Source organism: Trichechus manatus, unplaced genomic scaffold, assembly GCF_000243295.1.
Source record: "Trichechus manatus latirostris isolate Lorelei unplaced genomic scaffold, TriManLat1.0 scaffold00146, whole genome shotgun sequence".
NCBI lineage: Eukaryota > Metazoa > Chordata > Mammalia > Sirenia > Trichechidae > Trichechus > Trichechus manatus.
Window position 1 is genome coordinate 2,524,554 of NW_004444082.1, and position 14,956 is coordinate 2,539,509.

General features: G+C 47.4%; 1 protein-coding gene across 1 annotated transcript in view; it reads left to right on the top strand.

Annotated features, from left to right (window-relative positions):
* Positions 1 to 10,021, top strand: part of MTCL1 (microtubule crosslinking factor 1) — a 161,141-nt gene extending 151,120 nt beyond the window's left edge. Inside the window, 2 exon segments of the mRNA XM_023740062.1 lie at positions 747 to 2,316; positions 9,983 to 10,021. Coding sequence (XP_023595830.1) covers positions 747 to 2,316; positions 9,983 to 10,021 — 1,609 coding nt within the window.
* The last annotated feature ends 4,935 nt before the right edge of the window (positions 10,022 to 14,956 follow it).

Below are 14,956 nucleotides of genomic sequence, written 5' to 3' on the forward strand. Positions count from 1 at the left end.
GCTGAGCCCCTTTGGTGAATTGGGAAAGGGCCAGGTGGAATTTTTTTTCAAATAAGCCTGGAAATTACTTCCCAATCTAAATGCATCCTCCACTTCCCTCCTTTCTTCCACATCTCCTTCCATTTGGTCTTTGGAGACTGTTAGTACTTAAGGCAACAGAGGATGAGGCCAGAGGGTGAAAAGGCTTCAGACTGAAGTGACAGTGTTGGGTGCCCATCAGGTTTGTGAGCGCCTGACTCAGTGCCTGGAACTAGCAGGTTCATGGTCACCGTGACGATGGCCCTCTCCTCAGTTGACAGGTACCCCAGGCCACAGCTGGATCCCAGCGTTTCCCTCTTCTCGGGCTCACCAGTACGCTAAGCATGAAGCTGTTCCTCAGGGTGGGTGTGGGGTTGGTCTGTGACTAGCTCAGCCGTTGAGCCCCACCCCTCCCCTTGCGTCCTCAGTATCTGAGAGTTGATTTTATTAAATTCTGGCCAGTGCAAGGCTCCAGGAACAATTCCAGGCCCACAGAAAGTCCATGCAACATCTGTAGGTCAGCTCACAAGTGGAGAGTATCAGGCAGCTGGAGAGAGTCCTCAGACGCCAGCAAGTAGTGCGGGTAGACCGCCTCTCAGCATGCTGCCTTGCGAGGGTACGCTGCGTGTGTCGGGGACCACAGCTGTGTGGTCTTCCCATGGGGCGGATGGGTGTGGGAGCGGCAGGAACCCTGTGGGCTACTCAGACTGTCTCTCCCTTCCCCACAGGGCCGTGTCCGTGACCTCCATGTCCGAGTTCCAGCGCCTGATGGACCTCTCTCCCTTCCTGCCTGACCAGGGCCTGCCTTCTGCAGGTAGCAAGGAGGACACCACCCCTCCCCTGTCTCCCGATGACCTCAAGTACATCGAGGAGTTCAACAACAAGGCCTGGGACTACAGCCCCCCCAGGGACTGTGGCGGGGTGGGACCAGGGAGGCCCACAGATTCGTGGACAGACAGGACCGAGGTGGGACTGGCCGGGGCGGACGTGGTGGCAGACTCGTTCCCAGACTCCTCCTGGTACCTCACCACGAGCGTCACCATGACCACAGACACGATGACCCACCCCGAGCACTGCCAGAAGCAGCCGCTGCGCAGCCACGTGGTGGCAGAGAGGTCAGGCTTGCGTGTGCTCCACAGCCCGCCCGCCGTGCGCAGGTTCGATGGTGTGGTTGCAGCCATGGGCAGCGAGGAGCAGAGCCCAGGGGAGGCCGAGTTCCTGTTCCCCACAGGCAGAGCCAGAGCGGGCATAGGGGAAGCCAAGGGGGCCCCGGCAGAGCACATGTTTGACAGGTGGCCTTGTGACCTCCCCAGACATCCCCGGGACTATGGGGATGGTGGGCTTCGCTCTCGCGAGGGCCCCCTCTGCACCTCCCTGGGGCTTGCCTCCCCGCTGCACAGCCTGGAAATGTCCAACAACATGAGCGATGACATGAAGGAGGTGGCCTTCTCTGTCAGGAGTGCCATCTGCCCCGCGGAGCCTCAGGTCAAGGACATGGCCTGCCAGACCAACGGGTCCCGGACGACCGGGACACAGACCGTCCAGACCCTCAGCGTCGGCCTGCAGACTGAAGCCCTGCGTGGGGGTGTCACCAGCAGTCCGCACAAGTGTCTCACGCCCAAGGCTGGGGGTGGTACCACACCTGTGTCCTCACCTTCCTGCAGTCTGAGGAGCAGGCAGGTGGCCCCCGCCATTGAGAAGGTGCAGGCCAAGTTTGAACGTACATGCTGCTCCCCCAAGTATGGCTCCCCCAAGCTGCAGAGGAAACCCCTCCCCAAAGCTGACCAGCCAAATAACAGGACCTCGGCAGGGACGCCCCAGAAGGGCTGCAGCGAGTCAGCCTGGGCACGCTCCACCACCACAAGGGAGAGCCCCGTGCACACGACCATCAATGACGGCCTCTCCAGCCTCTTCAACATCATCGACCACAGCCCCCTGGGGCAGGACCCCTTCCAGAAGGGGGTGCGGGCTGGGAACCCGTCCCGCTCGGCAGAACCCCGACCAGAGCTGGGCCTGGGCCAGGAAACAGGCACCAGTTCTCGGGGACGGTCACCCAGCCCCCTGGGGGTTGGAGCTGAGACATTCAGGGAGGAAGGGGGAGAGGGCACGCCAGTGAGGCAGGACCTGTCCGCTCCCCCTGGCCACACACTCACAGAGAACGCCACCCGCATCCTCCACAAGAAGCTGTGGGAGCACGCCTTAAAAGAGGAGAGGAGGCAGGCCGCCCCCAGCCCCCCGAGTCTGAGCGGTGACGGCCACGCGGGGGAGATGGGCAAAGCGGAACCAGGGTCCATCGAGGTAATGAGTGCCGAGGGTTCCCACCCTCACCCTGCTGACTTTTCATTTAACTATGCGCATGTTTGAGTCTGGGGTTGTAGGAGTCCATTGGATTTCAGAAATCACAGTCCATAGCAGGTTGTGAGTGGTGAGTGGCTGGGTTTATGGGAGAATGGAACAAATGGAAAAACCACCCTGAGCTACTTTGCAAAGAAAATGAAATTTTATTGTCCCCAGAAAATCACGGAGCATATGGTTTCCTTCAGGTCTGTCTCTGGTCTAAGGGAGGGGTGCTCTCTGATGGATCTGGATGTTTCTTTCCTTTGTGGCCATAACTTGCCCTCATTCTGTATGCGTTTATGTTCTAGAAATGTGTGTGTGTGTGGTGAAAAGTATGTCAGAATTGTGCCGGGTTTCCCGGATCCTGCAGGCCTTGAGAGATGACAGAATGTGAGCACATACCAGAATCCACAGGAAGGACAGGTGGATTCCAGCGCTGGCTTCAGTACAGAATGGCAGCCTGACATGTCACGGATCACTTTGTGTCCACATATCCCCCTAGCAATAAATGCAGATGAAACAAATGGATGAAATCCAAAATTCCAACTTAATACAATGCGATTATTATTATCCCCCTTAGCATCATTCACAAACCAGTCAGCCTCGATTTCTGTTCTGACGCAGTTCCCTGTGTATATTTATCCCAGACCATTTTAAAAATCCCCGTTCGAATGCTGGTGGTGAAAGTTACAAGGACGCCAGCCTCACATTCATGCACCGCTGGAAGGACACATGTCCCTGTTGGTCCATTTGGTGATTGATCCTGAGTGTGCACTTGACCCTGAGCCCGTAGCCTGGACGAGCAAACTCCCCACCAGGAAGAGTGAGCTCCTAGAAAAGCAAACACCGGAGCCCCTTCCACACCGAACAGCTCCTGCAGATGGCAAGGGCCAGGCAAACACCGGAGCCCTGTCTACGCGGGGCAGCTCCGGCAGATGGCAAGGGCCAGGACAGGAGGAAGACGTGCTCCCTGTGCTGGTCCTGCTCCTTCCTAGCTGTGGCCCGGGCAGCCGTAGACTTCATGGGTGAGGAAAGGAGGAAGGTGTATGTCCTGTGTCTACCTTCTGCCCCACATCACCCTACACGGGGACAAATGATGGTTAGGTTCCCAGTCTAGCCCACCACGGAGTGTTTAACGCAAAGGAAAGTGTTTAAAATAGGTTAAAGCATGCAAAATTACCAGTGATCTACAGAAATGTCAGTTTCATATGATTCAGCCTAATACATAATATTTGTGCGATCGGTTAAAATAACCAAAATATAGGATCTTATTTCTGTGGAAGTGTATATCGGTTCTAAACAGCATGCCTATAAATGAATGCTCGCAAGGAGCTCTGTGTAGGTTGGGTGGTTGCCATATAATCATGTTGGTGGTCCAGCAGAGCAAGTAATGTGGGTGCCTGACCTTGTGTAACGGGCAGCTCAACTTCCTTAGCTCTTCTCCAGTAGAGAATCCTGTTTCTTAGAAATGGTAGAGACGCCCATCTTCCTCTCTGTTAAACAGTCAGACCAGCAATTTCAGATACATGTTCTCCAATATGAGCTGTGGAGGTGAAGGGGTCTACTCCAGTCCATTATGGATTTTACTATTTTAAGCACAACAGCCTAGCTTCAGGCCACACTTTTCATCTCCTTGAGCACTTTTGATCATCTTCCTAGTAGTTAGTCCATGTCTACAGGGCTGACTTGTGTTCAGCAGACAAACCCTCAGGTCTTGATACACATCCTGGAAACCGAAGATGAGATGCAGCTAGGGTGGGGCCAGCTCCTGCTCAGTCCAGCTCCGCGTGCTGTGCATCATTAAGAGCTGCTCCCTTGCCCCTCTCCACACACACCTGTCATTTATCTGGTCTAAATGAGGTCAAAACCAGTGCTTCCACTCTGCATTTTCCTCCTTTCCCATGCTGGCTCTCAGGATGGTCACTCCAGAACACCTTCAGATACCTAATCCTAATGGTCTGGGTAACTTAAACTTAATGTGCATTACCCAGCTCCCGTCTCCCCAGACCCGCTTGCCCAGCTGTCTTCCCAGTCTTCCCAGGCTCCAACCTTCAGAACCTCCCTGGTTATTTGCATTCCCTGCCCCCACGTTCGGCCATAGAGGTACCCCTTGTATCCATTCTTCTTGCCATCTTTGCTGTTGCTCTTCTGATTCCTATCCTCTTTGCCTCTTGCTTGGAGTTTTTTTTTTTCTGTCTCTTTTACTGTTCCAATCCAACACACACAATTGCCCAAATCATCTCATTAAAATCTTGCTCTGATTATTTTTGTTCCATACTCACATGCTTTCAGTGGCTCCCCAGATTTCTTAGCATGTTATTCAAAGTTTCTGTGATGTGACCCCAATCTACCTCACTTGTCTTACTTCCCTCCAACTTTCTGCTTCATGAGTTCAAGGCTATTCTCAAAGAAAATACGTCCTTTCCTATCTCTGCCTCTACCCATGCAGTTCCACCCTTCAAACTACTGCTTTACCTGTTGAAATCTCCATTGGTTCAGGCTCAAATGGTGATTACAGATCAGACCTTCTTCCTCCTCCCCACACCTTAACACTCCCACCTCTGTTCTTCCAACAAACTGTACTTGTATGATTCATGTAGGATTTATCAAATTTCCTTACAAAGTGCATAAAATTCTTATTTCTCCTGCTGGACTGGAAGCGTCTTTTGAGCATGGACTTCATTTTGATTTCCCCAGTGCCTAAATGGGTATATGGACATTCACTGAATTACAGTGAATCTATACAAAACTACTTGGCTGATCTGTAAGCACTTCCTTTTCGGGGTCTTCCCTGGAGAGTGACCCCGTATCTCAGTAGGGTGTACTAAGGCAGTCTTCAAAACGTGCTCTGAGTGAGAGCTGTGTGACACGTCTCTTCTTGTCTGCAGTTTGAAGAAGAATTGGATGAGTTGGCCGTTTCAGGCTTGCCTTGCCCCTGCTTGCCTTTCAGCTTTTTGTATTGTTCCTTATCAGATTCTGTTGGCTCAATTCATGTTTCATATACTGGGTCAGTTCATGTTTCATATACTGGCTCAATTCCTGTTTCTCTATATAATCGGCTTTCTCATTCCCACGTTATTAAAAAGAACCCTGTAGTGCTCAACTGCATTTTTAATGATCCTCAGAATTTTTAATCACACCTGACATACCTGGCTATTTTCAGTGCTTTCTCCAGCACTCTGAGGTCCTGGCAATACCTATTGTCACTGATACCACCTGCAGTGAACATTAGGAGCTGCTTCCTTGCCCTGCTCCAGAAATTTTCGGCATCCATTGAGTCTAAACAAGGTCAAAGTCAAAAGTGACCTTGATGGATCTATTAAATATCTCCTGGCTACTAAACAGCCATTTAAAAACATCACCCTTTGTTTCTAAAGCCCTGATCCATTTTTAAGTCATATCAAGCTTGCAGTTAAATTTGCTGAAGTACCTTACTTACTAAATTTAAAATACATGAGATCTATAGCATACCCTTTTCTTGAGGAGAAATTTTGATTTAAAAAATTTCACAACCTCCACTCAACATAGTCACATCTCTTTGCATATCTCCAAGCCATCGTCCATAAGGCCACCTTGCAGCCCAGCATTTGAATGTCTGTTGTGTGTACGTGGGTGCATACGTGCATGGACGTTCCCAGGGGATTATCTAAAATCCCACCCTGAGCCCCTGTAGGGAACTCAGCATTTCTTAGGGCTTGATCCACACAGTTCATCACCCTTTCGATTGCTGCCTTCTCCACATGGGTACTTGAAGTAAGGCTTGCAACTTTGGAATCTGGCTCCACGCCTCACCAAACCATGCAAACTTTCCCCCTTCAGAGTTTTCCAAGTGTAATATCACCGCAGCTGTCTTTCTAGTCCAGGCCTTAATTCTTCTGGTTCTGGACACCTATAGCAGCCCTGTGAATTCCCTCTAGTTTGTCCAGTCCTCCAGGCAATTCTGCACACAGAAAAAAGCATCATTAGACCAGATCCCTCTCCTGATCAGAGCGATGATTCCCAGTTAACCTTATGTCTACCATAAACTCCTCCTCAAGGATCTTCCCCAATTGGACATATTTCTCCTCTTATCTCTAATCGCACTTATAGTATTTATATTTATATGTACTTATTTATTGCACTTCAAAATGTTTTTAAGGCACTCTCAAAGCCTTTTCAGTAAAATAACATGGTTATGGTACAGATCCAGAGAATGTTCCATAAAAATCAAAATATGATGTGCAGAGTTATTACCTCAGTCACTTTTCATTTCTCAGGTAAATAGAGTATTCAAATAAAGAACAGCAAGGTTATATTACAAAGCACCATACCAGACTTCTAAGTCTGTTTGAACAAATTTAGAATAAAGATAATGTAAGTAATCAAAAAGACAACAAATGAGATTTTCTTATAATTATCTATCATATAAATTCATTAAACATTATTCCAGTAGTTATCCAATTATCTAGAGTGAATAATGATTTATAATTGACAAATAATAAACAATGACTTTAATCTGTAGATTTTCTATTTGTAGAGTGTTCGATGCCTGTTCCTTAATTAAAAACCTGAAGCACATAAATGTTTAAATAGTTTACAGTATATAAACTTACATTCAAGAAATTCAAAGTTTTCTTTTGTAGTTACAACCAACGTTGTTGTTGTTAGGTGCTGTCAAGTCGGTTCCAACTCCTAGCGACCCTGTGCGCAACAGAACGAAACACTGCCTGGTCCTGCACCATCCTCACAATCGTTTTGCTTGAGCCCATTGTTGCAGCCACTGTGTCAGTCCGTCTTGTTGAAAGTGTTTCTCTTTTTAGCTGACCCTCTACTTTACCAAGCATAATGTGCTTCTCTAGGGATTGATCCCTCTTGACAACATGTCCAAAGTATTTGAGATGTAGTCTCGCCATCCTTTCTTCTAAGGAGCATTCTGGTTGTACTTCTTCCGAGACAGACCTGTTCGTTCTTTTGGCAGTCCATGGTATATTCAATATTCTTCGCCAACACCACAACTGAAAGGCGTCAGTTCTTTGGTCTTCCTTATTCATTGTCCAGCTTTCGCATGCGTATGATGAGATTGAAAATACCATGGCTTGGGTCAGGCTCACCTTAGTCTTCAAGGTGACATGTTTGCCTTTCAACACTTTAAAGAGGTCTTTTGCAGCAGATTTGCCCAGTGCAATGCATCTTTAGATTTCTTGACCGCTGCTTCCATGGGTGTTGATTGTGGATCCAAGTAAAATGAAATCCTTGACAAGTTCAATATTGTCTCCGTTTATCATGATGTTGCTTGTTGGTCCAGTTGTGACGAATAACTTCTGATTGTATCATAGTAGTGAATATTTCTTTCCTTTTTATTGGCAAAGATATTTTTACTATAATACCAAACCAAACCCGTTGCTGTCCAGTCGATTCTGACTCTTAGCGACCCTAAAGGACAGAGTAGAACTGCCCCATAGGGTTTCCAAGGAGCACCTGGTGGATTTGAACTGCTGACCTTTTGGTTACCAGCCATAGCTCTTAACCACTATGCCACCAGGGTTTCCATTTTTACTATAATAGGTATATGTTAATTATGATAATTTTTTATGCCATTTAAAAAGTGTGACTGTGAAAATACACCCAAAATGTATGTGAAATGTGGGTTAGCATATCCCATTTTATTGTTGTTACATTTAAGAAGGTACAGCTGTTTCCCTGCCTTTTTTTTAAATTATGCATTTCTCACAGTTCTGTTCATACAAATGTCTATGAAATTCCAGGGGACATATACGTGGCTCCCACAAATAACTCATGCACTTCAATATGGATCTTGTTAATCTTCCTGATTAACAAAAGTCTTCAGAACAATCTAGGATTCTTCTGAGCAGAATTTTTCTTGCAAAACTCCAGGAAACAAAGAGAGTACCCCAGGATTCTGAAATAATCTCCCTGATTTACTTTTGGGGATCTCGAGAAAGCCAAAACCCCTTCTTCCCATCCTTATTCAGCCGCTCCCATACCCCCAAGTTGAAGTGTGGCTCCCAGCTTTCATGGGCACACCTCCACAGTTCCTTCTCTTCACTGTCCACAACTCCTAAAACACTCCCTGCCATCATGCCTGTGGATCCACAGACAGCCAGAAAACTACTGATGGTGTATGCTTGGCCTTCATGTCCCTAAGCTATGGTGCTCTGTCCTAAAGTTGTTTACATGCTCTGAGGAGAACAAATATTGCTGGTTGCATGTTCTCAGGTGACAAATGGTATCCTGTGTGGGCTGTCATCCCATCCCCTGGGCCCACTGGTAGGTGCCTCGCTGCTGTGCAAGGTCCGTGTGTATGGGAATGCCCTGCCCTGCTAGGGCTCTGCGGGAATCTGCTGAGGTTGGGGCTTTGTCCAAAAGCATTAACTTGGTTGTGTCTGTAGAGCCTGTTTATATTAGAAACTAAATAGAAATTAATTTTTAGAGACAAAAATAATTGCTTTGAGCTACTACAGTGCTGCCTACAGTCCATGACAGTATAAAGAAAATGGTGGAATGACTGAATCGCAGCACTAGGGCATGAGATGGTTCTATCACTGCAAAGCTGTGCCCCGCTTTGGTCCTTTGTAAAGTGTGTGTTTAGATTTTCTTCTCACTTGGTGATTGGCAGGAGCACTGGCCCGTCTCAGGGACTCAGACCTGAAGGGAGTACTCACTAGCAGTGCTCAGCTCTCACAGGGCTTTGCCCTGTCTGTTGAGATTTCACTTGTTCCAGATATTCCAATGGAATTGTCCCTGATTTGAATTAACTTCCAGTATTAGACCATTGGAGACTCCTTCCCACTACTTCTTAAATTATGAAATAGTTCTGGGTTTTCATTCCAGAATAACCAGAACTACCACTGAGCTCATTCTAATTCCCCACCCACTCTGAGCATTCTGTTATGATATCCTTCCCTGAAGATTACCTCGGGTTTGTAGACACAGGAGTGACATGGGCCTCCCTACACTAGGAATATGGACAACAGGAAAGAGAAAATCCCCCTTTCTCACCTCACTCTCACCCCTAAATCTACATAATTTCTCCTTTTCTCTTGAAGCTAGAGCATCCATTCTGCAATACAGAGAGAAGCTGCATGAAGGAGTTCTGGGGTAAAGAGAAAGAGTGTAATCTGAAAATGTAATGCTAGTCTTGCCTTCCATGTGGCGGCGGGCGGTGGGGGGAGTTTGTAGTATGAGTAGTGGTGGCTTGATCATTGTGACCAAGCAAACTAAGCCATATCATGGCCTCTGTTTCAAGTACAACAGTCACTTGAGTTCCATCTCTTCATTCGCCAAGCGATGTTTGAAATGTTTGAAGAACAACTGAAGGGCTATTGGGGAAGAATGGAAGGCAGGAAGGGATGTCTGCAGCAGTGATGCATATTGTGTCTTAGATGGTTATTTCCTAGCTCCGAATTAATGGCGGATGAGAAGCCCTTGGCTGCTCCAGGGCCGTGCTAGACTCTCCATACTCCCTTGGAGTGAAGATGCCCAATTCTGTGGGGCCTCAAGTTTCTCCTGAGGGGAATCCTTCTCAGCCACTGGGCTTGCTGACTATAAAACATTTACTCTGTTCTTTTTTGAAAAATGCTTTCCAACCTACTTGCTTTTCTTTTCTCTTTCTGTCTGTTCTGTCTAGAACCAAACTGTCTTACTAACTGCCCCCTGGGGACTCTAGCCTGCCTGCCTCATGCTGTAAGTGCCTTGTTCCTTGTTTCCAAAATGTCTGGAGAGGCCATTTTGTGTCACTGTGATTGGTGTCTGACATTCCCAAATGAGGCAGAGTCATCTGAGGTAGATCTCTGCTCCCACAGAGGCCACCTCCCACACTCACCAAGGGTTCTGCGTGGGTTAGCGCATTGATGGGGACAGATTTAGCAAGCCTGAAAATTCCCATTGGCCCCCCCACTCAAGTGTTGACTGCTCGATGGGAAGAAAAATGTTTAGGTTACTAAAAGTTTTAGCTACTGAGTCTACTGAGACTTTTCCTCCCTCCTGTGCTTTCAGAGGAGTGAGGAGGTATTGGCTCGGCAGGGGTGAGAGGTCTCTCTGACACAAGAGCTCTTGCCTGAGCAGATCTCTGAGCTAGGCCCTGTCAGAAGCTGGTCTCCGGCCAGCCCTCTGGCTCCCAGTCCTTCTGCCACATGTGTGTGCTGCCATATGCTGCAAATGAGGTATGACTGTATGTGAGGAAGCTTTTTTTTTTTCCCCACCAATCATACCAGAAGCAATAAATCCACACGTATCTTGTCCTTCCAAGTGATCACCCCAGGTGAGATAGTCAGTGCTCAATAAATTTTTGTTGAATGAATAAACAACAAAGCCATCCCTGCCCCAAATATTTTGAGAACTTCTCTTAGAATTGCTTTCAGAGCCTGAATTAAGGCACATGAAAAAGTGCATGCTTCATTTTTGATCAAGGATATGGTGACCTACCCACCTTGTTCACTGGTCTCAATGCAGTGTTAAGTACAAAAGTACAGTCCTAGTCTGCTTTCCAAGACAAAAGATGTGCCCCCATGAAAAAATTACATGGAAGGCCATGTGGAAGAGAGGCGCTATGAGGACGCACCCCAGAACTGGAGGCGTGCAGAGCCCACCGCAGTGGCTTCTCGAGAAAGGACAGCACTGCTTGCCTGTGCATGCTGGTGTGTTACCAAAGAAGAATCCATTCCATGGAGTTTACACAACATTGCTTTATCCTGTAGGAATCCACAAGGAGATGCTAGTGAAAAGCGGGGTCAAAATTTCTAGTAAAAAGCCCATTGTTCAACATCGGCAAAGTGGGAGCAGGGGCTGCAGCACTGTCAGAGAATACACAGACAGCAGCAGCATTGGCAAGCACACACACATCTTAAAATAATGGCAGCAGGAACACAAGACACCAAACCACAAGAGCAGAGCTTTCCCTCTTCCTGTCACCTCTTGCAGGTATCACAGCTCCTATCATCTTCTGTCAGAGGGTCTCAAAATGGTAGCAGATTTCCCAAGCCCCGTGTCCCCTTTTGAGATGAGGGAAGGACACAGGCAGCCCCAGAGTTTGTAGCTAAGCATTGACTGTGACGTGGAGAGGTATTTCTTGTCATGGTGTCCATTAGCAAAAGTGCTTTGCTAACTGAGGCTTCTCCCCTTGTAACATAAAATCCCTACCACAAAAGAGGCCGGAAACCTTAACAAGTCGTCTACAGTGCTAATGGGGTAGCTTTTCTGTTGACCACACAAGGAGGCAGGGGAACCAGCTCAGTCCATTGCTCTTCCAGAAGCCTGTGGTCCCACGCTGCCCTCAGGCCCTCCTGTCACCAGCGGTCCCCTGTGTGCCTCCTGCCACGTTGTAACACTGCCATGTGACTCAGCTGTTCTGTCTCTCACCACCCCTCATGTTTCACTGCTGCACTGGCTGATCTTTCCTCATTCTGGTCTTTTCCATCGCATATCACATCTCTGCAAATTCCCCAAGGCAGAATTCACTCACTGTGGGGTTCCTTGTTCTCTCCTCGCTCTTCTTCTACCTTCCATTGCAGGGGGTTTCCATCTTGGCTTCCGGTTGTTTGGGCATCATCTGGGCAGACGGGTCCACCGTGTGGAACTCATTGTTTTCCTCATGCCTCAGCTTTTTGCATTTCTGTGTGCCAGCAAGGTCCACATTTGGGTGTCCTTGTTCCCTAACATGCAGACAAATAGCTGGACATTCTTGAAAAACAAAGTACTGTGAACCCTAGAAAAGAAGCGTCATAGGTGAATTACACCTGGCTGTGTGTGTGTTGCATGGACCGGTACTCGGAACGGGTAACAAACAATCACAGTGCAGTCTGACTCCACTTTAAAAGATGCTGCTCCAAGGAATAGTCATTAAAGAACACTAGCCCCAAATTACAGTTCCTGCTGGTAGCATTTTTCCCATGTTGTGGGAGTTTGTTTAACCTACTGCTAGTCAGTGTGGGGTAAACAGACTCGTTTAGGCTGAGTCTCACTGCTAAGACAGCTGGGTGGACTCACAGGTCCTCGCGGGCCCAGACGGACCCAGGCAGAGGGAGCCCGGCCTTTTGGGACCATGTGGCCGTTGCCTAATAGATAGTTCCATAGAGCCAAGATAATCGGAGCAGCTGGGTTGGAATATGATGAAGTGGTCTGTGGAGATCACAGCCACAGTCGCTTTTCCCCCAGCTTGTCTATGTTGCCACCCCACTCTGAAGGACCTATGCATGGAAACAGACCCGTATCACAGCCTTGCCATATTTTGATGATAATTTGACATCATCCCATCAATGTAATAATCACTGATCATTTGTGTTAACTTGTCATTTCAAGTTATTCTCCATGAGCAGAAAGTAGCTCATCTTCAAAGTTGCATGTAACTTCCGTCTGTTAAGAAGTGTGTTTGGGGGAAGTAAAGCTGAGAAGCTGCTGGTCTGAGTAACACTCTCTCCTTTCCCTGCTCTGAAGGAACTGCCTTGTTGGGCACTCGCCCCTTCCCTAGAGCCCTGCTTCTCCAGGCCCGAGAGACCAGCAAACCGTCGCCCTCCGTCCCGTTGGGCCCCACACTTCCCCACTGCCTCACAGCCTCAGGCGCCTGGAGACCTGCTGCCCGAGGAGGACCAAGGCGACACGGAGCCACCTGTGGAGAAGCTGCACCCGTGATGCCAGCGTGCATGAATTATCACAGAATAATTCACTGTAACTTGCGTAACACCCTATCATCCTGAACCAACCTCTGCCCAAAAGGAGAGAGCTCGTTTTTCCCAAGGTCAAAGAATGTTTTTAAAAAACACACAGCTGCTGAATGTTCAACCTGTGAAACTGAGATTTGTTTCCAGAATGAAACAGTAAATGTGCCTGTAATAACTTAATTTTTTTCATAGCTCAGAAAACTATTTTTGTCTCCATCTTTTTTACACACAGTATATTAAACAAAAAAGGTAAATAAGATATAAATTTAAAAAAATAAAGGTTTTAAAAAAAATGGACATTTTAAGAGATCCTGAATGCCCTCACTCTCAGTAATGACTGCCTTTCTGTTCAGTTTGAACTGATTCTTTTTGGTTTGGTTCATTTCCATGTTGAATCCGAGTATTTTAAGTTAATTTTATTTTGCCAGTGTTATTATTTTTTTAAGAAGTTTTGAAATGCTTCTGACTTTCTGAATCAGTGAACTTTGTAGTGAAAGGCCATGAAGACAATAGACAAGACCAGTGTCTGTAAACTGGAGGGATCCAGGTCATGTGTCGGAAAGGTACAGAGTACTCAGGGGCGCACAGAGCCATGGTGCAGTCCACAAATTCTCCTTGCCTTGCATGTCTTGGGTTCCCAGCACTGGGTGCATGTACATACTGCTGCTGAGTCTCACCTTCACCTCAATGTGAGTCCATGTGTTTCACTGTAATACATTGTGAATTTCCTTGTATTGTACTTTTATTGTCGGTCCTCTTGCATCGATGATAGAACAGCAACATTTATAAATTATTGTTAAAAGATTAACTGGTGATGTACGGTGTTTATTCAGTTTTCTTGTTGAAGGCAAAACCCCACCAAAAGTCGTGAGGATGCCAAATGGAGACAGACGATGGTGCCTCTGAGTCTGTGAGACCGTGAGGAAGGAGAAATAAAGCCTTTACGATGGCAGCGTGCTCTCTGATCTCACGTGTCTCACGCGCCCTCCATTTTTTCCTAAGGACTCAAACTGGAAGTTGTTTGTAGCTAGGGGAACAAAGGAAAGAGGAGATGGTGTAAAAAGGCAATAGCTGCTAAAATGTTTAACTTGGAATATACCCAAAGTACATGATCATGTTGCAGTTCTACCGTATTCTGTAAGAGGGTCCTGGGATTAAAAAAAAAAAAAGACTTCATATGAAAACAGCCAAAACTGGGCTAGGCGTGTGCGAGGAAACTGGATATCTGCAAGTCAAAATGTGCTAAGTCCTCTCCCCTGATGAGGAAAGAGAGAGTGGCTGCTAACTCCAGAGGACGTTTCCATCTGATGTGGAGATGCTAGCACAGCCTATAAGATGGAATAGAGTAGGGCTTGTCAAGGAGTGGGACTACAGAAGAGCAAAGGAACAAGGACCTTTTGCCAAAGCTTCCAGCTTCTATGTTTCAGTAGCCCAACTAATCTAGACGAGCTGATGAGTAAATTCTACTCCCAGCATTACCACAGTTCCATCTCTAAACCTAAATACTTCGCTTAACTAACCACCCTAGACATATCTGCAAGCAAATTGTCAACAAGTCAGTTTATCACCTGGCCTCATTGTAAGTGATAGGTGGTGCATCAACGTGTTTCTGGTTGGAAGAAACCCATCCGGCATCAGGAAGGCAAGTTGTTGGCTCTCATAACTGAAAAGCCAAGGATGGTGCTGGCGACAAGCATGGTGCGTCCAGAGCCCCAAACAAAGCCATCGGGACTCTATCTCCTGGCTCCACTCTCTGTGTGGCTTTCTTTTCAGACAAGCATCCCATGGTCACCAGCAGCTCCTAATAGTATAGCAACTCCTAGAGAAAGAGGGTCTTAACCAGTAGCTCCAGCAAAAATCCCAGGGCCGATGATTCTCATCGTTTTGGATTAAGTCACGTGCCTCACCCCAAACCAGTCACTGTGACAGATTGGTCCACCAAAGGC